The 24,000-nt window shown below is 42.7% G+C and overlaps 1 protein-coding gene across 1 annotated transcript in view; it reads right to left on the minus strand.

Moving 5' to 3' along the window:
• The window catches only part of LOC308094349 (disco-interacting protein 2 homolog C-like), a 297,759-nt gene that overhangs the window by 33,324 nt on the left and 240,435 nt on the right, over positions 1 to 24,000 (minus strand). Inside the window, 12 exon segments of the mRNA XM_080440954.1 lie at positions 5,048 to 5,157; positions 6,620 to 6,821; positions 9,246 to 9,360; positions 11,878 to 12,086; positions 14,853 to 14,918; positions 14,920 to 14,990; positions 18,587 to 18,726; positions 20,402 to 20,516; positions 20,879 to 20,998; positions 21,228 to 21,321; positions 21,934 to 21,998; positions 22,477 to 22,579. Coding sequence (XP_080297080.1) covers positions 5,048 to 5,157; positions 6,620 to 6,821; positions 9,246 to 9,360; positions 11,878 to 12,086; positions 14,853 to 14,918; positions 14,920 to 14,990; positions 18,587 to 18,726; positions 20,402 to 20,516; positions 20,879 to 20,998; positions 21,228 to 21,321; positions 21,934 to 21,998; positions 22,477 to 22,579 — 1,410 coding nt within the window.

Consider the following 24,000-nt stretch of genomic DNA (forward strand, 5'->3'; position numbering starts at 1 on the left):
TTAAATACTGGGGGTCCGTGGCCTCTAATGCGTATAAAACAGGGGGTCCTTCAAATGAAAGAGTTTGAGAAAAACTGAGTTAGCTGGTTATGTGCCTTGCTCATGGACACTTGGAGACATTGACATTGACTGATTCCCAGGCGGCCTCTCTACACACTCAGCTATGGCGGCCCTCTTATTGTGATTTGTGCAAAGCACTTTTCTAACATTTTGTTTTGAAAAGTTCCATGTGAATTATATTCACATGGGATTATAGTTATTGTATTAGTTATTAATCACTTAAACCGTCTAGAATGAGTAAACTGGACCTGAGTTGGCCAGGTCATCTACACCCAATCTCTTCGCCCGAAAAAGTATCCAGTTCCGAGGCTTTGTGTGAGCTTGAGGATCAGCTATTTTTTGATAATGCTCCCCTCAGAATATGGATGCTGGGGTTCAAGTGGTTCAAGTTATTTCAGTCAGGACACTCTTGTAAAACTCTGTTAGCAGACAAACACCATCAACCTCAGGTGACATGGCCGCTGTGCTGACAAGCATTCAAAACAGCATGTCTCCAGGTGGCACTGTGTGTGTGTGTGTGTGTGTGTGTGTGTGTGTGTGTGTGTGTGTGTGTGTGTGTGTGTGTGTGTGGCGGGGGGGGGTGTGTGTGTGTGCGTGTGTACGTGTGTGTGTGCCTGTCTGCGTCTGTATTTTGGATTACCTGTCGCTGAGGGGGAAATCAGGACCCTGAAAGATTACCTTAAAATTGATATAGTGGTGTGTGTGTGTGTGTGTGTGTGTGTGTGTGTGTGTGTGTGTGTGTGTGTGTGTGTGTGTGTGTGTGTGTGTGTGTTGTGATGTGAGTGAGTGTGTGTGTGGTGCTGTGCGTGCGTGCTGTGCGTGCGTGCGTGCGTGCGTGCTCGTGCGTGCGTGCGTGCGTGCGTGCGTGCGTGCAGTGCGTGCGTGCGTCTGTGTGAGTGTGTGCGTGCATGTGGCGCGCGTGTGCGCGCGTGCTGAGGGAAAACCCAGGACCCTGAGTGTCAGAGTGAGAGTGTGTTTCCGTGCCAGTGGTTGATATGGATGTCACAGGACTGTCACTTCCTATTAGCGTCCTTTTGGAGGTCCAGACAGGACCCCGACTGCCTAACAACATGCCTGATGGGAGTCTTCATCTCCACAGGAAAAAGGTACAAATCAATTCTGTCAAACGCCAGCTGCCTCCATCTCTCTCTCTCTCTCTCTCTCTCTCTCTCTCTCTATCTCTCTCTATCTCTCTCTCACATCCCATTGCTGTAGCTTTCTTTCTCTCACTTTCTTTTCTTCACTTGCTCTCTTTCTTGTATTTTCTCACTCGGTGTGAAGATGTGAGCGAAATAAAGCACCCGACTCCAGAGCCGTTTTCTTTTAAAAAAGGCACGCACCCTGAAGCCTTCAAAAAGCTCTTTGAATATTTTCCTCTCTCCCCAATCTAGTCATTGCCAAACCCCTCCATGTATAACATACTGTACACTGTTTTTGTGTGCTTTTGTCTTATTGACCTGTATGTGAATAGGAAAATACCAATAAAGAAACCTTGGGGGAAAAAAAGAAGTAGCAGATCCACAAGCTTCGCGCCGCGTTTCGAGCTTGTAGATCTGCTACTTTTGAATTTGAATCCTGAAAAGCAACTGTTTTGGACATAGGGTTTCCTCGCCCCAACAGAGAAGATATCATATGTTGCATTAGAAAGAGGCTGCAGGGATCTGTTAGACCCCCGCGTTCTGCCTCTAAGGATAGAAGTTATTACAAGACATTCCTGCGTTATTGGAGAGCACATGGAGAGAGCTGGATACGTGATCCAGCTCTTCAGATGAGCTCTGAGCCGTTCATACGAGCTCTGAGCCGTTCAGACTTCCTGCAGAAGTCAGGATTCTGCGGTACACACAAATGGGCTGAGTCAAAATTGACACACAACGCCATGGAATAAGTACTCCATTTTTTTTACTTAAAGTAAAAGTATACTTAAAAGTATCAATAATGTAATGTACTCTGATACAAGTAAAAGTACGGAATTCAAAATTCACTTGAGTCAAAGTACAAAAGTATTGGTATCAAAATGTACTTAAAGTACCAAAAGTAAAATGTTTGAAAATAGCAGATCTACAAGCTCACAAACGCGTCGCATTGTGAGCTTGTAGATCGGCTATTTTCAAATGTCCTGAAATGTACATAGGGCTGAAGTGGTTAAAGTTTGTTTTATAATAATAATCAAAAATCTAACTGTAACTTTACAGGATTCAAATTCAAAAGCATCAAAAGTAGCAGATCTACAAGCTCGAAAACGCGCCGCTTCGCGCCGCGTTTCGAGCCGCGTTTCGAGCTTGTAGTATCTGCTACTTTTGATGCTTTTGTGTGACGCTGTAGTGTGATCAAGTAGGGCGTTAATTTACGAAAAAAACGCAAACGTATGGAGATAAGAGGTTTCTGCCGACAGCAACGATATATGTTTGCGATGACAGAATGTGGACGTCGCTGACGCAACGTGGAAACTGAACGACGAGGCGGGCACAACACCGACAAGCACGGGCGACAGCCTTGAGCGCTTGGTGCCCGAGTGAGGTGCGTGCGGAGTGGTGTTAAGGGCCGCTCTGTCCACTCAGCATAGAGCTGCATGCCAATAGGGTGGGAATCGGTTACAGCGTGGAAAAAGTACTACATTTTTTTTACTGAAGGAAAAGTATCACTAATGCAATGTGGAAATACCTCTGGAGTCCGGAATTAAAAAATTTACTTGGGTAAAAGTACAAAAGTATTGGCATCAAAATGTACTTAAAGTATCAAAAGTAAAAGTGCTCATTATACAGAATGTCCCATTTTCACAAGTTTTCAAAAACATATTTTGAAAATAGCAGATCTAGAAGCTCACAATGCATTCTGAGCTTGTAGATCGGCTATTTTCAAAATGGCCGAAATGTATATAGGGCTGAAGTGGTTAATGTATGTTTTGTAATAATAATCAAAATCTACAAAGTAACTAGTAACTAAAGTTTTCCAATAATTGTAGTGGAGTAGAAAGTAAAAGTTGGAAATACTCCAGTGAAGTAAGAATACCTCAAAACTGTACTTAACACATTGATTGCCAAGATCGCATTGATGCGTTCTTTCAAATGCATCACTTGATGGCCAAGATCGCATTGATGCGTTCTTTCATTTTTTTTTTTGAGAATTCCACAAGCTAACACAGCTTTGGAATGATCGATCGTCACTCAGAGAAGTAGAATGTGGATGTGACGTTGTTCAACAAAAAAACAGGAAGCCATCCGCTTTCAAATATCATCGGATTGAGGTAATTATACGCTGGCAAGGGGATAGAAAACTATGCTTAATATCTTGGCAATCAATGTGTTAAGTGCAGTACTTAGTAACTAGTTATTTTACACCACTGATCGGTTATAAAATCTACTATGGAAGAATTGCACATGATCAGTTTCCACGTTGAGTCGACCACGCTGATGACGGCATTTCGTTGTCATCGACATAGAATGCAAATGCCGTGTCGACGCCAAATGGTACCTGTCCAAGTGTCAGACTATCACGCCTAGAGAGTCAGACAGTCTCTCAGCCTTCATCCCACGCGAGTTCATGGTCCGCTATGGAGATCAAAGAGTAATATAATATTCTCACGAAACACAACAAAACGAGTAATTAACCCTTTATGACCGGCGGGAACGCATCTCTGTCATTGTAAGATTTCTTTGGCTATTCAAAAATAGCAGATCTACAAGCTCTACAAGCTCAAAAAATCGTGAAAATGTGTGCAAATCTTTGAATATATATATTTTTAAAGCGAACATTTTTGACTCTCTTACAACTTCTGGGGATCCCTGGAACCAAACATTTTGAGATGGGGGGTCCACGGCTATATCATTTTTGAGAACCACTGATATCATAGCAAATATGTTTTTTCAAAACACTGTTAGGATTTAAAAGACATTTGTAGAATCCCCCCAGAAGCAAAGATTTGAGTTGCAAATGTTCGCTTTAAAAATACATATTTGCACACATTTTTCATGATTTTTCAAAAAAAATCTGATCTACAAGCTCTTAGCGCGGCACTCGGTGCCGCGCTACGAGCTTGTAGATCTGCAATTTTTGAATAGCCCAAAAAAATCTTAAAATGACACAGATGCGTTCCCGGTCTTAATGGGTTAAGGCTTTGAGAAAAGCCTCTCTATTGGCCGTTTATTACAACACTGGCTTGTAGAAAATAGGCCACGTTATTACCTCAAGGCTATAAGAGTAACACTATCCACATCTTCAGCTGTGTTTGACTTCCATTGCTCCACATCCCTCCTAATCTAAAGACAATGTTGACCGAGGGATCCTTCAAAAGCTCTGTGGAAACACAGGGGAAGTCCTCCAGACAGGAAATCTGACGCCTAAGTGTCAGCGGACAGAGATTCTGGGAGAACTGGGAGTTCTACATCAACGGAGCTATACTCACGTTGCTTTCAGGTCAATCCCCCCCCCCCCCCCCCCCCCCAAAAAAAAGTAAATGAACTCCACAAAGAGAAACACAAGCTTTAAAGCTACTGTACTTCACAAAAGCGATATAAACTCATTTAAAACATAGTAGGTTTTAAGGTGTTCAATTTTACCCAAGGGTACGGTCCGTTTAGCTTCGAAAGGGAGTTTTCTTATATTTTATAGAATTTAAAGTACCGTTTATTACACAAAGCTTCAGATTCAGTTTGAAAAAAAAAGCAGCAAAACAATGTCTGAAAATCACCTTTGCCAGAGGGTGAAACGAAACATGAAGCAAGGTTAAAAATCCCCACCACTACCCCAATACCTGATGATGTATGTAATGACAACAACATGAGCGATGAATGAAACAAGAGGTTTGAATCCCACCTGCAACCTCAGTCAAAGTAATATAAAGCCAGTGCCACACATTAAAAGATGTACCTGTATGAAGGATGAGTTCTGGGGGATGATTTTTGAGCATTTGTGGTGAGATGTGTGTGTCAGCGGTGATGTTGAAAACCAGACACCCCCCCCCCCGAGCCCGGCCCCTCTCCACACACACCTTCCTTGCCTGATCATTGTCTTCGATCTGGCCCAGGTCTCTGCCGCTGGCCTGGGCTATCCTCTTCCCTGAGACCAGGTTACCCACCATCACTGAGGCTGGACCGATCTCTGAGGAGAGAAGAGGAAGGCATGGGTGTACCGTAACACTGACAGGAGGCACTGTATCGTCGGTGTTGGGTGGAAACCTTGCATGTATCTCCTCGTATGTATCTCCTTCAAAACCGCTCTAAAAAAGTTAATACAGGTGGCTGCAATTCGAAACTGGCCCCTGTAAAAGTCCAGACCCCCCCCAGACAGATATACACTATTTTGCTTAATAGTGTATATCTGTCTGTCATTATTACATGTCTCTATGAATTGAGTACAAAGGACCCCAATGGAAACAAGCCATAGGCTTTCTTGGGTTTTAAATCCTTGTAGCAGACCATGTATTGAACTGTACTTTCCTGTGCTTTTTCTCTGCAAACTGCTAATAAAGTATTCAATCAGTCAATCATGTCCAAATAAAAAAATATTTTTTTTAATTATTACTGTAAAAACATTTTTAAATAGTGAAAATAGCAGATCTACAAGCCCAATCAATATGTGTCGCGATGCGACGTGTGGTTTGTAGATCTGCTATTTTCACCACTTTTGTGCAACACTCTTGTACGATGAAGTACAGCAGGGCATTAATTGACGAAGAAAACATAAAGAGTTGACATAAGGAGATACAAGGTTTCTGCCTGACAGCGATGGTATGCAGGTCAGTGCACCAACACAGATTCTCACACATAAATACACACAGGGACACACACGCACGCACACCAAAATGGACTTCACACAATCCTGACACACACAAAAATACACTCCACGCATTAATACACATATTGTACACATCAAATTCTCTGCACATAAGACACCTCAAAATGCAATGCATGCAATCCTGAGACGCTCACATCAAAGTGCACTTCACACTGTCCTGAGTGCTAATAGAAAAGGATGCACTTTGAAGATGTTGCCGTGTGTGTGTGTGTGCATACGGTGGCAAGTTCCAGTGATGTAAAGTACATTTACTCAATTTTACGTTTTTTTTTTTTTTTTACCTTACTGGAGTATTTCCAATTTTCAGTACTTTTACTTCTACTACTTCTACCACTACATCTCAGAGGCAAATATTATACTTTACTCCACTACAATTATTTTTAAACTTTAGTTACTAGTTACTTTGTACAGTAGATGTTGATTATTGCGACGCATTGTGAGCTTGTAGATCTGCTATTTTCAAAAGATTTTTATACATTTTATACATTTGAAAACTTGTGAAGCATAATGAGTACTTCCTACTTTTTGTACTTTAAGTACATTTTGATACAAATACTTTTGTACTTTTACTCAAGTGCATTTTTAATTCCGGACTATTTCTACATTGCATTATTGGTACTTTTACATAAGTAAAAAAATCTGAGTACTTTTTCCACCACTGGCAAGCTTCAACTAATAAATGTAGTACTAATTTTTTTTACTAATACATTTTTGCCTAATAAAATTTTCAATCAATCAATCAATCAAACCTTCTGCACTCTCTCACCTGGCTGCTTCTGCCGAGGTTTGGGCAGGTTGGTGACACAGGTGTGGGGACACATGAGGACGTTGCAGGGGTGAAGCGAGCCCTCCAGGAACAGCTGCTTGGTCTCTGACAGGTGGATACCACCCAGCGGGGTCTTGGGGAGCGTGTTGGAGGGGACCAGCGCCAGGCAGTACACCCCCACCTGATGGATTCCATCTATAGCCTTTAGAGAGAAGAGGAGGAGAGTGGGATATCAACCGATACCGATAGATGCAGGCTTTTTTTAACTAAAAGTCAACTAATTGTCAGGTAACAACATCAACATCACATCTAATAAAAATAACATAGCTATAATATCAATATAATATCTAATAAATCTAATATACTGTAATACAGTGATGATAGATTTTCAATTAAAGTGAGTCCTGGGACTCACTGGTGGTCATTTGAATGAGTCCCACTATTAGATATAGGCCTATTTGACTAGCCTGGGATCCAGCCTGCTTCGCTACGTTCGGCGGACTTTTTTTTCTCTCTTCGCTTCTCAGTCTGGAAAGCCTCCTATCTCCAAGGGAGGCGGGACATGCCAAAAGCTTCGAATCGAACCTGGGGCTTCTGATTGGTCTGTGGTGCGGGGCGGGACCAAAAAAACAGTGTGATCGTTGTGATTCGTCATTCGTTTGAACAACATCCAATCAGCAACGACGTTGCCCAACGTAACATATGTAGTTCCAGTGTAGTTCTGCAAAACCTCCCAATGGGAGGCTTTCCAGACTGAGAAGCGAAGAGAGAAAAAAAAGTCCGCCGAACGTAGCGAAGCAGGCTGGATCCCAGGCTACTATTTGACAGTGTAGAAGCATATTGCTTTGATGCCTACAACATTAACGAGTGTCAACGAGCGTCAGCTGGACCCAGACACACACACCTGCCCTCTGCAGTGCTCTAATTTGTGACTGGAGTCTGTCTCATTTCTCTGCAAAAGCCCTTGAATATGATGGAATATGATTAAGGATTACTGTGATTATAGTTAGCTCACATTTCATATCACACACACTATACAGTAAGAACTCCTGTAACTTATTAAAAAAAAAAAAAAAAATTAAACATACCGATATATGCTGATATGAATTTTTATGCTAATCTCGGCCCGATAATATCGGGGGGCCGATAATATCGGACATCCCTAGATGTTATGGTGTTTGACTAGGCATGACAGTTTATTTTTCATTGTATAGAAGATTTCAAACACAAAGGCAATTCAAAGTACTTTACATCAGGCATAAAAAGGCATTAAAAAGGCGATGAAAGAAAATAATGAATATTATACAGATATGAAAAAAGGAATCAAAAAATGTGCTAGTCTCGGTCAAAACCTACAATTATGGCTTATGGTGGGTGTAGAGCTTTGAAATGACAGATACAGGAAGTGGCAATATGTGGCCGGCCAACCAATGCTGTAATGGTGTAACTTTACTGGTCAGTGATGCTCAGGTTTTTGTGTCATCCCTAGAGGTTTGCTCATGTCAGTTTAATAGCTGACGGGAACCAAGGGACAGAGATGTGTACTTGACCAACTAAGTAGCACCAGCCCCGGCATCAAATGACAAGAAAATATTTGGTTATTAGGATAGACTGCATCCCATAGCCTGAAGGGATGACATCCCCTGGCCAGGAGGGACGACTGTTATATGATTGGCGAGTTGTTGTCAGTCAGGCCAACTGGCGATTAACTGTTTCAGTCTCTCAGTGACTCAGTCAGTCCGAGACGTGGGCTCTGTTGTTGCAGTCCAGCCAAAAACTAAATAAAACGATGTAACAATTTTAACGTTGATCAAGAGTGAACTCATAATGGGAGCTCAAACCTTTGATGAAAAAAAGTTGGAATGTCTCCACTTTCAGCGTATGTTATCATCTCGTCACACACACACACACGCACACACATGCACACACACCCGCGTCGACTCTTGGTTACCATATTGTGACTAGACAAGCTAAATGGAAAAAGCAGCATGGCGGTACACAGTATCTGTGAAGTTTAAAACCAATGGAGAGATTTGTTTTTTTATGATGGCTGTAAAAGCGCAGACAGCTTTTATAAGTTTTTTACCACAGTCTCCATGCTGGCTTACAGGGAGCAGGGACTATGTTACAGCACACATGCAGTAGACCAAGGGTGCTGAATATGAGAAGTAGTAGAAAGTAATTGAGTGCATTTACTCAAGTACTGTACGTAAGTACAGTTTTTAGATTCAAATTCCAAAGTAGCAAAAGTAGCAGATCTACAAGCCCAAAAGCTTTCAAGCTTGTGGCTTGTGGAGGTTTTTGCCTAACTTCAGACTTTTTACTTCTACTCCACTACAACTCAGAGTCAATTTACTCACTTATTTACTAGTTACTTTGTAGATTTAGGTTATTAATACAACACATAACCACTTAAGCGAAATCCTTGATACACATTCTGAAATGACTGAGTACTTTGACTTTGGTTCTGGTAAGTTTAAATTCATGCCAATACCTATACTATAACTCAAGTAGAATTTAGAATACTGGCATTTACTGAGTATTTTTCATATTGTAGCATTACTACTTATATTTGTGCATGTGTCTCGTAGTATAAAAACATTTTTATAATTGCATGTGTGTGTACCTGTAATACTCTGCTCATCCACTGGAAGCTGTCCTCCTCTGTAGAGTCAGGTCTCTGCTCCGCCACCACCACTATCCTCTCATCATGAAGCACTGTGATGGAGAACACTGCTATCCTACACACACACACACACACACACACACACACACACACACACACACACACACACACACACACACACACACACACACACACACACACACACACACACACACACACACACACACACACACACACACACACACACACACAGTGTGTTTAATTTTTGTGCCAGGGACCCCCATACAAGATTTGTGTTGTTAAAATGTTTCAAAACTATTCAAAATTCTTAAAGGTTTTTCAAGATGTATTTGTAAATAGCCAATTTAGGTCAAAGTGGTTAAACCGATTTTGATAATTATGAACTACTTTAGCTGGGGGGACCCCCTGGTGGTCCCTGAACCCCACTTTGAGAACCACTGTTCGAAAGGTGTGTTCCCACCGAGAGATAAAAAAAATTCGAGCAGTGCGAGTACATACAAAGTCAATGCACAGTCAAGGCGCACTCCCAGAGTTAAATTAACACCGTAAATGAGCGCTGGAGGGGTCCCTGCATCCATTTCATATCTGTTGTATGTGCCTGCCAACAAAACAAGCCCCTGAATTGATATTTGAGTCAACAAACTGCGTTCTAATTACTACAGAGTCCTCTTTTGGTGGGAACGCAGCCTGAGGCCTGAGTTGACTGAGGAACGAGGGCCTATTTCATTGGTTGGTGAAGTACAGCACTGTACTGTACTGTACTGTACACCATTAGTTCTCAAAGTGGGGTCCGGGGAAATCTTTGAATATATATTGTTTTAAAGTGAACATTTGTAACTCAAATCTTTGCTTCTAGGGGTCCCTGGAACAAATTATTTTGAGATGGGGGTCCGCGGCCAAATTACATATCATTTTGGGTGGTCCTTGACATGAAAAAGTTTGAGAACCACTGCTTTACACTATACAGACAATATAACTTTTCTAGTTGAGTTGACTTGAGTGGAGGTCAGTTCATTTCAGTTCAGCTCAGTTGTGTCTGCTCTAGAAAACTATCTAGCCTGATATCATCATTCTTATGCTCCCCATGTTCCCCATAGAGGCTCCACTCAACCCAGCCTAGTTCACTGCACATAAGCGCAAAAGGGAAAACAAATATACAGTATATACAGTGTATATATCGTTGCTGTCGGTCAGAAACCTCTTATCTCCACATTCTAACTTTTTGTGCCCTACTTGATCATCACACAAAAGTAGCAGATCCACAAGCAAATGCATTTTGAGCTTGTAGATCTGCTACTTTTGAATTTGAATCCTGAAAAGTAACAGTTTTGGTCAGGTTTCCACCCCGACAGAGACGATATATTTTTTCACAGATACACAAGTAAAATCCAGAGTGTTCATCCCTCTATTAATTCATCAAATCTGTGTGTGTCACACTCTGGCCAGCGCAACTCGGAAAGCGTCTGACCGAACGGTCTCAAACTTCCCGTGCGTCTCATATGAACCACGAGGTGTGCCGTGCCGAACGGCAATTCCGACGGACTGACAAGTTTCTGAGAACCGAAAAAAAAAACACCTATCTAACAATATCTGTATCTGTCAAACTGCGGGTCTGAGGAGGAGGACGCACAAATTCTGTTTGACGTATGACTCGGCTTCCCTGATTGGCGAACCCAAACCGTCGGCCTCACGGATTGGTGGAACATCACATTATGTTTGCGCCGCTTATATAGCCAGTATAAATCCTTGGTTGAATAACCTGACTGGTCGGCTTGACTAATTGGCCGAGCTTTGTGTAATGTTGCACCCAAGGGACTAGCATCCGGCTTGTAAATTGAGGCTACATAGGAAGTGGGACAGTTCATATGAATGGCCTGTTAGTCTCGCTGTTTCACCCCTGCTGGTCGCAGAAGCAATTAGGCTCTATTCAAGTGGATGGGTTTTTGGGACGAACAATACACTTGATTTTATTACCTTAACTCTTTGACTGCCATGGACGAGCTAATTCGTCCGATAGTACTTGCATTTCAGCGGTTTTCCACTAGATGGCGATGAAAAAAAGTTCATCGTGAAAATGTGTGCAAATCTTTGAATATATATTCTACAAATGTCTTCTAAAGCCTAACAGTTTTTCTTTTTAAACTTATGTTGCTATATTAGTGGTGCTCTAACTTTTCCATGTCAAGGAAAACCCCCAAAATGATATGTATTTGGCCACGGATAGCAGATCTACAAGCTTAGTGCCGCGCTATGAGCTTGTATATCTGCTGTTTTTGAATAGCCAAAGAAATCTTAAAATGACACACAGACGCGTTCCGGGTCTTAAAGGGATATTCTGTGCTCTCACACTCTGGACGTCCCACCCACCAGTGTTGCCAGATTCTGTGAGAGAAACAAGCAACCAGGTCTAGGAAAACCAGCCCAAAAGAAGCGACTATGGGCCACATGAGCACTTTAAGTTTAACATATACATCAGCTATTTGAAAATAGCCGATCTACAAGCTCACAACGCGTCGCGATGCGACGCGTTGTGAGCTTGTAGATCGGCTATTTTCAAATAAAATCTTGCGGGGAAATTACAACAAGCAGATCTGGCAACCCTGCCACCCACCTCCCCCTGTAGACGAACTTCATGGGTTCCACAGCCAGCGCCGTGGCCACGATGTCGTCCGCGTTGTGCCGCCGTCCGCCCACCACCATCAGACCGTCCATCTTCCCCGCCACGAAGATCAGGCCTCCCGGGCCGATGAAGCCCAGCAGGCCTGTCCTGGTGAACGGAAACTCGCTGATGGGAGCGCCGCTGCTCGACATGGGAAACACCTGGGGCGAGAGACATAGAGAGAAAGAGAGGGAATAAAAAAAAAGTACTTACAATTTACAATGTATATCGCTGTTGTCGGGCAGAAACCTCTTATCTCCATGTTCTACCTTTCTTGATCATACTACAGCGTCATACAAATGCGCTTCGAGCTCGTAGATCTTCTACTTTTGCTATTTTTGAATTTGAATCATGAAAAGTAACAGTTTTGGACATGTGAGGTTTCCACCCGACAGAGACGACCGCAGGTCATCAATGAGGCGGAAAAAATAAAATCTCCATGAATTCAATGCTTTGTGGGGTGGGTAATTGATAGAACAAGTATTTTTTTGGGGTGAACTACTCCTTTAAAATTGCATAAAAATCTGTTCAACCGACTTTAATCCTATTTTATACTTAGACTATTTTTGAATTTTTGAATTTTTGAATGATTTTGAACATGTTAACACAAATCTTCTCTTATGGCACAAAATAAGAACTGTGTGCAAATGCTGTTGTTTGTGGAATAGGCTTGACACCAAGCTCAGGGGATCTGGGCCTGCATGTGCGGCTGGATACCGTCACGACTCGAGGCTATGAGAATGGACGGCACCACATCCATTCAAAAACAGCAGATCTACAAGCTCAGCTATGAGCTTGTAGAACTGCCATTTTTGAAAAAAAACGTGAAAATGTGTGCAAATCTTTGAATATATATTTTTTTAAATAATAATTTGTAAAATATGTTGTTCCAGCAACCCCCAGAAGAAAATATTTAATTAAAAATGTTGTTTAAAAATATACATGTATTCAAAGATTTGCACAAACGTTCAAGATTTTTTTTTTAATAGCAGATCTACAAGCTCGTAGCGCGGCACCAAGTGCCGCGCTACGAGCTTGTAGATCTGCTATTGATGCTGTTGATATGAGAACATCTTGTAGTAAATGAAGGCTGGCTCTGCAGACTGGCAGCTCCTCCATTCATCTGTGTGTGTGTGTGTGTGTGTGTGTGTGTGTGTGTGTGTGTGTGTGTGTGTGTGTGTGTGTGTGTGTGTGTCTCTAGTGGTAATGGATCTCACACAGAGCTCTGGATGGAGCTCTTCATAGACATCAGATGGTGTGTGTCTCTGTGTGGGGTTTTACTGTGTTCAGGAAGAGGACACTGGAACACTTACGGTAGCAAGTGTGCCTCAGGCAAACTAATCTCAGTAAAAACAGAGAAACGGGAGGTACTGTAAACAAGGCACCATATCTCTCCAGATAATAGATAAAGTCTTCCTCAAGGTTGAGTGTAGATAATATATATATATAACGGACACGCGCAAATCGATGACACGGGCCCAGGCTATTTTGCAGCATCATTCGCCTCCCCAGTTGCAGTGGTGGAAAGTACATTTACTCAAGTGCTGTACTTAAGTACACTTTTGAGGTATTTTTTTACTTTGCTGGAGTATTTTCAATTTTCAATACTTTTACTTCTACTCCACTACATCTCAGAGGCAAATATTGTACTTTTACTCCACTACAATCATTTCAAAACTTTTTTACTTTTTACTGCAGATATCAATATTTATAAAATAAAATATACATTAACCACTTTAGCCCTATTTCATACCTAGGGCTATTTCATACCTAGGGCTATTTTATACCTAGGGCTTATGAATAGGCTCAAATAGCCTATTCATAGTCTATTTGAAAATAGCAGATCTACAAGCTCACAACGCGCCACGATGCGACGCGTTGTGAGCTTGTAGATCTGCTATTTTCAAACATTTTAGTACTTTTATTTGTGGTACTTAAAGTATATTTTGATGCCAATACTGTTGTACTTTTACTCAAGTAACATTGGAATACAGGCATTTTGAACACATTTACTTGTAACAGAGTATTTTCATATTGCGGTATTGCTACTTTTCACTTAAGTAAAACATCTGAGTACTTCTTCCACCAGTGCCCAGTTGAAAGTCAGGTCCGTTTCACTAACACCAGAGGGTTTAAGTGGTGAACACTGTACAGCCAGGTAATGGACAGACAGCCAGGTAATGGACAGACAGACAGGTAATGGACAGACAGACAGGTAATGGACAGACAGACAGGTAATGGACAGACAGGTAATGGACAGACAGACAGGTAATGGACAGACAGACAGACAGGTAATGGACAGACAGACAGGTAATGGACAGACAGACAGGTAATGGACAGACAGACAGGTAATGGACAGACAGACAGGTAATGGACAGACAGACAGGTAATGGACAGACAGACAGGTAATGGACAGGCACACAGGTAATGGACAGACAGACAGGTAATGGACAGACAGACAGGTAATGGACAGGCACACAGGTAATGGACAGACAGACAGGTAATGGACAGGCACACAGGTAATGGACAGACAGACAGGTAATGGACAGACAGACAGGTAATGGACAGACAGACAGACAGACAGGTAATGGACAGACAGACAGGTAATGGACAGACAGACAGGTAATGGACAGGCACACAGGTAATGGACAGACAGACAGACAGACAGACAGACAGACAGACAGACAGACAGACAGGTAATGGACAGACAGACAGGTAATGGACAGACAGACAGGTAATGGATAGACAGACAGGTAATGGACAGGCACACAGGTAATGGACAGACAGACAGGTAATGGACAGGCAGACAGGTAATGGACAGACAGACAGGTAATGGACAGACAGACAGGTAATGGACAGGCAGACAGGTAATGGACAGACAGACAGGTAATGGACAGACAGACAGGTAATGGACAGACAGACTTTACCTCGAAGGTATTCTTGGTCATGCCTGACAGGCCGAAGTAGGACGTTCCCGTGGCGACCGAGCACACGCCACAGCTCTCCTATCTCATCTGTCTTACACAGCACAGGAAGTCCATCTGGTCTCACCACACACATCACACCTACAGGGGAGAGAGACATGGAGACAGAGAGAGAGAGAGAGAGAGAGAGAGAGAGAGAGAGAGAGAGAGAGATGGAAGGAGACAGACATGGAGGGAGAGAGAGGGAGAGAGAGAGGGAGAGGGAGAGAGAGAGAGAGAGAGAGAGGGGGGAGACAGATGGAAGGAGACAGACATGGAGGGAGAGAGAGAGGGAGAGGGAGAGAGAGAGAGAGAGAGAGAGAGAGAGGGGGGGGAGAGACAGATGGAAGGAGACAGACATGGCGGGAGAGAGAGGGAGAGAGAGAGAGAGAGAGAGAGAGAGAGAGAGAGAGAGAGAGAGAGAGAGAGAGAGAGGGATAGGGAGAGACAGATGGAAGGAGACAGACATGGCGGGAGAGAGAGAGAGAGAGAGAGAGAGAGAGAGAGAGAGAGAGAGAGAGAGAGAGAGAGAGAGAGAGAGAGAGAGAGAGAGAGAGAGAGAGAGAGATGGAAGGAGACCAGAAATGGAGGAAGAGAGAGAGGGATGGATGGAGGGAGAGAGAGAGAGACGGATGGAGACAGCAAAAGGGATGGAGAGAAACAGAGGGGAGGATGACGAGAGAGAGGGAGAGAGAAAGAGAGATGAGGGCAACAGATGGAGGGGACATGCAGGGACAAAGGTAGAGACGAGGACAGAGAGGAGACAGACGTACAGGTCAGGACGTAGAGCAGGAGAAACCATGATGAGGAGAAATGAAAGGAGGAAGACAGGAGGAAGACGGACAGAGAGAAAAGAAGACAAGAACAGAAAAAGGCAAAAGAGAGAGAGAGAGATTAGATGAATTAGTCTTTATTATTATGCTGATGCCGAAAATAGTTTTGCATCCAAAAAACTTCCCTTACGCCACAATATTATGCATGCAACACCCCCATGAATACACAGCAAATATACTGGAACTGTATATTATTGCACTTCCCTACTTATTGCACATGGGCATGGGGTGTACTGTAGTCTATTGCTATTCAGCAGGGGAGCCTGAAGCACATTCCGGAGGGGTTAAGTTTGGTACTCCACCACCCCAAACATACCGTACCTGTACTAGGGGGGTGGGGGGTACTGTGTGTTCCAAGGTTCGTTTCAACCGGACTAAACTAGCCTGTCATGAAAGCAGCCACGAAAACCTTGGCTGGAGTCCAGTGAGACGTTGTTGGCCAATCTGAACATGCTGTCAACCCATTCGATCCGGGAAAGCATTTTTAGAATTCTTTGGCTATTCAAAAATAGCAGATATACAAGCTCATAGCGCGGCACCAAGTGCAGTTGCATTTGTCCCTGGAACTAAACTTTTGGGGCGCCTTGACATGAAAAATTATTGAGAACCACTGATATTATAGCAACATACGTTTGTTCAAAAAACTGTTAGGATTTAGAAGACATTTGTAGAATTCCCAGAAGCAAAGATTTTAGTAAAAAATGTTATATATATTCAAAGATTTGCGCAATTTTCCCACGATTAAAAAAAAAATAGCCAAATAAATCTAAAAATTACACAGATGTGTTCCCGGTCTTAATGGGTTAATGCGATTTCTGGCAGGTATGTCCAACAGCTCTGGAACCGATCCTGAGCAGCCTGACGATGTTTGATTCAAGCTGCACTGTGATGTAGGTTCTACTGTTAGGCACACAGTCATCATCCTGCATCACACTCTTACTCCAACACGCCCTATAATAGCCCAGGAGTTCCATTTCCAAGCCAAGGACCCCCAACTAGCCTAGCCTTTGGCTGCAGACCCCCTATTGCGAAATGGCAAATTAAAAACCAAACAAAAATATTTTGGCCATAATGACATGCCCAAACTTAGGACACCGGGTTGAAAGTGGTTAAACTGGCAAAATAAACTTAAAGCAATAATAATAAAATAAAAAATAATAAAAACCTGCTTTATAACTTCACAATGAATCCTACCTGGATGGACAGTTATAGCATTCTAGGGGTTTTATAATCATCTTATCTATCTTCATGTTCTTCTAATATTCAAACAACAACCTTCTCTCCATTGTCTCCTCTCCTCCTAACCTTCGTACTGAGCCCAGTACAGGAGACCTTGTGAAACCGAGCATCCTCCTGAATACACTAAACATGTCCAAAGTGATTGGTTCCTTGTGTGGAAGTCCCTTTCCGTCAACGAGGAAATTGGTCAAACGACAGGTCAGACGTTGGGGTCAAACTTAAGAACATGTACACGTTTAAGAAATGGGTTCAGGTAGAGGTTAGGGCCAAAGGGTAAGGAAAGTACTTGAGACTGGGGTTTAGATTTGTGACTTAGCTCATGCGCGTGCGTGCATGTGTGCATGTTTTTATAAACTATCACACACTCCCATAAATGTGCTTATGGAAAACACATGGAGAGGCCCTCTGAACGGAGATAAATGCCTGGTAGCGAATGAATGGTCAATAAGCCACGCGCACACACACACACACGCACACACACACACAAGTGCAGAGCCTCACGGAGCCAAATGTGACACCCTGGAAGTTATTTGTTTTTATTTTCACTGTTTGGAAGAACTTAAAACTTATTGTTCTCAGCCAGTAGTGTGATGGATGCAAATACAGTATTCATGGAGAGAATTTCATTATCTCCTCTGTGTGCGTGTGTGTGTGTGTGTGTGTGTGTGTGTGTGTGTGTGTGTGTGTGTGTGTGTGTGTGTGTGTGTGTGTGTGTGTGTGTGTGTGTGTGTGTGTGTGTGTGTGTGTGTGTGTGTGCGTGTGTGTGAGCGTGCATGCAGATGAGAGTACGTTTAAACTATGAAAAGTATGAAAATATGAAAATGCAATGCATTTTTCTTTTATTGCAGAGTCAGGGGTAAATCAAGTTTATATACTTGGCAATGCAGAGGCCTAGGGGCAACGTTTAAGTCATTTTCCTCATTCTTATTAGAAGTGGAGCCAATGTAATTCCGCGGTTTAGTCTTGTGATAAGAGGGACTGCTCGCATTCTTTTTCATTATTATTGCTCAAGGCTTATGAACCTCCCTTTGGAAGTTGAAGTCATGTTAAATAGAGAGAGAGTTCTAGGAAAGCTGGGTGCGGTTACACATACGTGGGACTCACTTCATAACCATAGCCATGCACTAGCTTGGCTATGGAGTGGGTGTCACGACTGTATGTACAATAAATGGTATTTAGCAAAGCCTTCAGTGTTAATTAATAGGCTCTATGCACAGCAGCCATATTGGAAAGAAATTGGGCCTTCACAGGTGTTACCCAATGACACTGATGACGGCTCTGTTCCATTCTGGTCAAACAGAGTCAGGGTGCGGATATTGTGCATGTTGGCTCACTGGAAACACTCGGAGGGAATACAAATGGAACCAAAAGGACCCAAGAGGGTCTACTACAAGTTGTATAATCGTATAGGGAATATGGAACACATTGAAACTAAACTCAACTCAACTAAATACATTTAATTTTACCACTTCAACCCCAACAACCCTATTCTGGGGTGGGGGGGGGGGTCCCAAAATAGTTGCTTGTAGATCAGCTAGTTTTGGTGAAGAGATTTGGTGTACAGTTGCAACTCAGGTGCGTTTCACTGAAGACTAGAAGGGTTGTTTAAATGAGTTCCAGTCTCACCTCCAGGCATGACACTGCCTACGTCCTGCAGGGTGAGGACAGACAGCTTCTCCTCCGTGTCCACTCTGATCACCCCGTGACTCAGACCCTGCATGGACAGCACCCCGCGGCCGGGGGGAGGGATGATCTCCTCCGTCGGCCTATCGGGAGAGATGGAGAGACGTGGTAAGAGCCAATCGGAGAAGGAGGAGGAGGAGGAGGAGGGCAGAGAGATGAGAGACAACATACAGGGAAGGGTGTAAGGAGGTGGTGAGTGAGTGTATCAGTGTGCATATTTAACGATTCCAGCTCCTTAACGATTCTGTCTTAACTCTCTCACTGCCAGACTTATTTCTGGCCGCGTTTGCACACTGCCAGCGATTTTCTTACCTCTTTGAAGTAGCCTAGTCACAGAATATTTATCTCCAGTATGAACCCTGATGGTTGCTAATCACTGAGGGTTGCACTGTGTGGTTTCACAAATGTCAACGAGGTCATCGCGACCTCGTTGACATTAATTGCCTTTGAAAATAGCATGTCTGGGCCAAGAAGACATAGTAAAAAAAAAGGTACACAGGAGCCGAGATACAGCCTTTCAAGAAGTGAATGGAGCAGCAAATCTTCAGATCCTGATATCTTGGGTTCTGAACGTTTTTTTCAACAAAAAATAAATAATAACAATAATATAATATGTATTTTTTTTAAAAGTCGTCATAAGTCGTTCTTGGCAGTTAGAGAGTTATCAGACAGATTTCTTAACGGTCTTAATTAGCGTACATTTTAAAATATAATTTGGCCCTTCATTATAATATTTTGATAAAAACTCATACATACTGTACAGTATTGCATACATATCGTGTGTGGCCATGTCTTTGCAGAACAACAAGCGCCTTCCTCCTGTTTTTAACAAGCAGCCCTGTGTGTGTGAATTTACAAGGCTGCATAATAAAGTCAGTAAACTGGCATTCGGCCTGCTGTGGCATAGTCTGTGTGTGTGTGTGTGTGTGTGTGTGTGTGTGTGTGTGTGTGTGTGTGTGTGTGTGTGTGTGTGTGTGTGTGTGTGTGTGTGTGTGTGTGTGTGTGTGTGTTTGTGTATAAACACACACACACACAGAGTGCATTTGTATGGTTAATTGTTTAATTACGGGCAGGGTCTAAATGACAGCTTACAGTCCATTAAACTTGGCCTGGTTCTATTACAGCGGTTGGAGGTGTGATGCTCAGGTTTTATCATCACATCCAATCACTGAGTGAAGAAGCACTCCTTTAAAACTCACAGAGCGGAGCACACCTTCACACGCGTTCAAACTACTAACTGGATCCCATTAACCCATTAAGGACCGGGAAAGCGTCCGTGTGTCATTTTTTAAATTTCTTTGGCTATTCAAAAATACCAGATATAAAAGCTCGCTTTTGAAAAATCGTGAACATTTTTGCAAAATTTCATGTCAAAGACCACCCAAAATGATATGTATTTGTCCCCCCCCCATATAAAAATATATATATATTCAAAGATTTGCACACATTTTCACGATTTTTCTAAAATAGCAGATCTACAAGCTCATAGCGCAGCACTCGGTGCCGCGCTATGAGCTTGTATATGAAAAAGTTCGAGAACCACTGACAGCAACATAGGATGTTTTTTCAAAAAACTGTTAGCCATTGTCTCAGGTCTTAATGAGTTAAGGTGCGTACGTGCGTCTGTGCGTGTTTGCTTGCGTGTGTGTGTGTGTGTGTGTGTGTGTGTGTGTGTGTGTGTGTGTGTGTGTGTGTGTGTGTGTGTGTGTGTGTGTGTGTGTGTGTGTGTGTGTGTGTGTGTGTGTGTGTGTACAGTACCTCCTGACAGCCACTGTGAGAGCCTCAGGGGAGCTAGCACAGGGACAGATAACCTCAGGTTTCAGTCCTTTACTCTGGAAGACGTTAAGGAAGGCATCACACGACGAGATGGACCCTGGGGACAGACATGGAGAGAGAGAGAGGGGGGGGGGGAGAGAGAGAGAGAGAGAGAGAGAGAGAGAGAGAGAGACAGACATAGTGAGATGAAGATGGAGAGAGATTTTTGTGAACCAGACGAAAAAAAACATCGACGATTCACTGCCTCCGTTTTTTCCTTTTTTTCCTTTCTCCTTATTGATGACATGTATTATTGTGTTGATGAATTAAATACATAGGACCACAATGGAAACACAATGTAATTTTATGTTATCCTTTTAGCCTTAATGTCTTTGTACCACATGCTGTTTACAGTTCTGACTAATAAAGTATTCAATCAATCAAAAAACAATATCTCCCCAGAGTCACTAGTGTTCTTACAGGGATTGGACCCGTCGGCCACCACCAGCATGCGTAGGGAGGCCAGGTTGATGTCTCTCTGGTCCCGGTGGGCCACCAGAGCCCAGTGCATGTCCCTGGACTTCACACACGCTACCTTGGCTGGTAAGAGAAACACACACACACACACACACACACGTCCTTATGTTACAGTAAGATACATTTAATCAGAATCAGCAATCTGAAGACAGCAGACTTATCGTGTTTGGTCAGCTGATAAAAATCACGGCCATATAGTGTGCATTTTGCAAAAACTCCAGCATGGTCCAAATAGCTTTCCTTCTACAAACTACAAACTACGTTCAGCACAAAACATGAGTTGCTGTCCTACCTTTGTACTGACACACCTTCTGGATCCAGGAGAGAGGATTCACCTTCATCAAGGCATAGGGGATACTTATGACATGCATCATGTTCATTACACTCTGAGAGAGAGAGAGGGAGAGAGAGAGAGAGAGAGAAATGGGATCAGAGTTAGATTAAGTTGATCCACCTCCTCAAGAAGCTTTAAATCTAGCCCGTGATCCTCATTCACTGCCACTGACGTAAAAAACGTAATTATTCCGGTTTACCAATGCTGCCACTGACGTAAAAAACGTAGTTTCCTCACACAGAACCCAAGATATCGTGATCCGAAGATTTGCTGCTCCATTCACCTCTTGGTTAACTTATTACTTATCCTGTATCTCGGCTCCTGTGTACTTTTTTTTTTACTATGTATTTTTTGGTCAAGACGCTATTTTCAAAGGCAGACAATTAATGTCAACGAGGTCGCGATGACCTCGATGACATTTGTGAAACCACACAGTATAACCCTCAGTGATTAGCAATCATCAGGGGATCGATCATAATGGAGATAAATATTCTGTGATTCTGTGAAAAGGGTAAGAAAATCGAAAAATCGCTGGCAGTGGGCAAACGCGGCCAGAAATAAGTCTGGCAGTGAATGAGTTAAAACATAACACTAATGAACAGATCACTACAAATATAATGGACAGATCAATGGTGCAGGTGACTTGGTTCAGTGTCATGCTTACCGTCAGGATGCCGTGCCACAATCCTACATCCTTCTTAAAGTCTAAAACATTCACTATGGTCTCAGCTGGAGAGAGAGAGAGACAGACAGAGAGGGGGGGGGGGGGGTAGTACCGAGAGAGTGGGGGCCAGGGAGAAGGGGAAGGACAGGGAGAAGGAGAATCAGAAGGTTTTGTTTTATTTGTCACTACTCGTACAAGTACAAGAAGCGAAATGCAATTGTGTGCGGTCCACAAAGCAAAGACAGGATGTGAACTTTTAACAGGAAAACAGCCTATAGCCTGTAAATGTTGCATCTAAATGTAAATAATACTCATTTATATCACTGTAGCATTTGTTTCGCTATTCAAAAACACATTCATATAAAGGTGAACAATCACAATGGTGAAGAACTAGTTCATTTTAATCATGAGAATGTGTGTTTGTGCATTTGCAAAATGTCTATGTGTGTGTGTGTGTGTGTGTGTGTGTGTGTGTGTGTGTGTGTGTGTGTGTGTGTGTGTGTGTGTGTGTGTGTGTGTGTGTGTGTGTGTGTGTGCAAGTACCTTCTGTGTATCCACAGGACTGCGTGAGGGCCTGGCAGTGTGTGAGCATTGCTATCCTCATTACCGTAACACCTAACACACTGCCATCCTTACACGTCTTATACTGTGAGAGAGAGAGGGAGAGAGAGAGAGAGAGAGAGAGAGAGAGAGAGAGAGAGAGAGAGAGAGAGAGAGAGAGAGAGAGAGAGGAGGGAGAGAGAGGGAGAGAGAGAGAGGACAGATTAAGTAATACACCCACACACATTAAATCCTCCGCAACATTCAGACTGATAGCGCCAACACTCGTTCATCTCATTTAGATGATGCAGAGAGTCTGGGGAACATCAAATAATAGAAAAAGGACCGTCTTGACACCCTGGGCTGCCTACAAATTAGGGCTGAGTCGATACCATGTTTAATGACCAAGGATGAGGGATTCTTTTTTTTTTTTGATGACAGACACTTAACCCATTAAGACCGGTAAAGCATCTGTGTCACTTTAAGATTTCTTTGGGCTATTCAAAAATAGCAGATCTGCAAGCTCATAGCGCGGCACCATAGCGCTGCAAGCTTGTAGATCTGCTATGTTTGAAAAATCATGAATATTTGTGCAAATCTTTGAATATATATTTTTATTATATTATATATTTTTATATGTAACATTTTTAACTAAAATCTTTGCTTCTGGGGGCTCCTGGAACGAAATATTTTACAAATGTTCGTTTAAAAAAATATAAATATTTAAAGATTTGCACAAATTTTCCCGATTTAAAAAAGAAATATCAGATCTACAAGCTCATAGCGCGGCACTCGGTGCCGAGCTACGAGCTTGTAGATATGCTATTTTTTAATAGCCCAAAGAAATCTTAAAATGACACACACGCGCGTTCCCGGATTGAATGGGTTAAAGGTGTTGTAAGTGATATTTCTTTGGTTAAAAGCAAAAGTGTTTTTGTACAAACGGTTGTTCAGTAACAGAAGTCTCCCCATCTCTCCGGCTCTTTAATAAACAGAAAATACATTTTGCGTTGAGTCACCAGTTTCATCCAAAGGGGGACAGTAAACCGATTTATCAACTTCAATTTTATATTGTTCCAGTTCCAATTTTGCCTGCTCATTTCTTTGTTTCATCACTTCCAATTTCATGTGTTTATGCTGTATCCCGTGTGAGATCTCAATCCTGATTGGATGAAATTATTTTAGTTTCGCTTACTAAAGACTCAAGAGCAGAAGAGACCCCTGTTACTGAACAAACACTCAACAGCAATGATTGCTATCACAATATAGAGCAAAGGATCCCTAGCTAATAAGCCAAATATGCATTCATCATCATCATCCTATAATTCTACAAAGCTCTGTGCCCAAAATCTCTTCTGCCCCGGTTCTCCTCAGTGGCTGGAGCAATTGATCTGCATTTGCACACAGCCATTGACCATTACCATGTGCACGGAAAAGCGAAGCCCGTTTTTTTTTCGCTTTCCCCAAATTGTCAGCTGTTTATTAGTGTTTTTGTGTTCGCTGGCTCCCGGATCGCCAAATCATTTG

This window comes from Gymnoscopelus braueri (assembly GCF_963280865.1).
Source record: "Gymnoscopelus braueri genome assembly, chromosome: 10".
NCBI lineage: Eukaryota > Metazoa > Chordata > Actinopteri > Myctophiformes > Myctophidae > Gymnoscopelus > Gymnoscopelus braueri.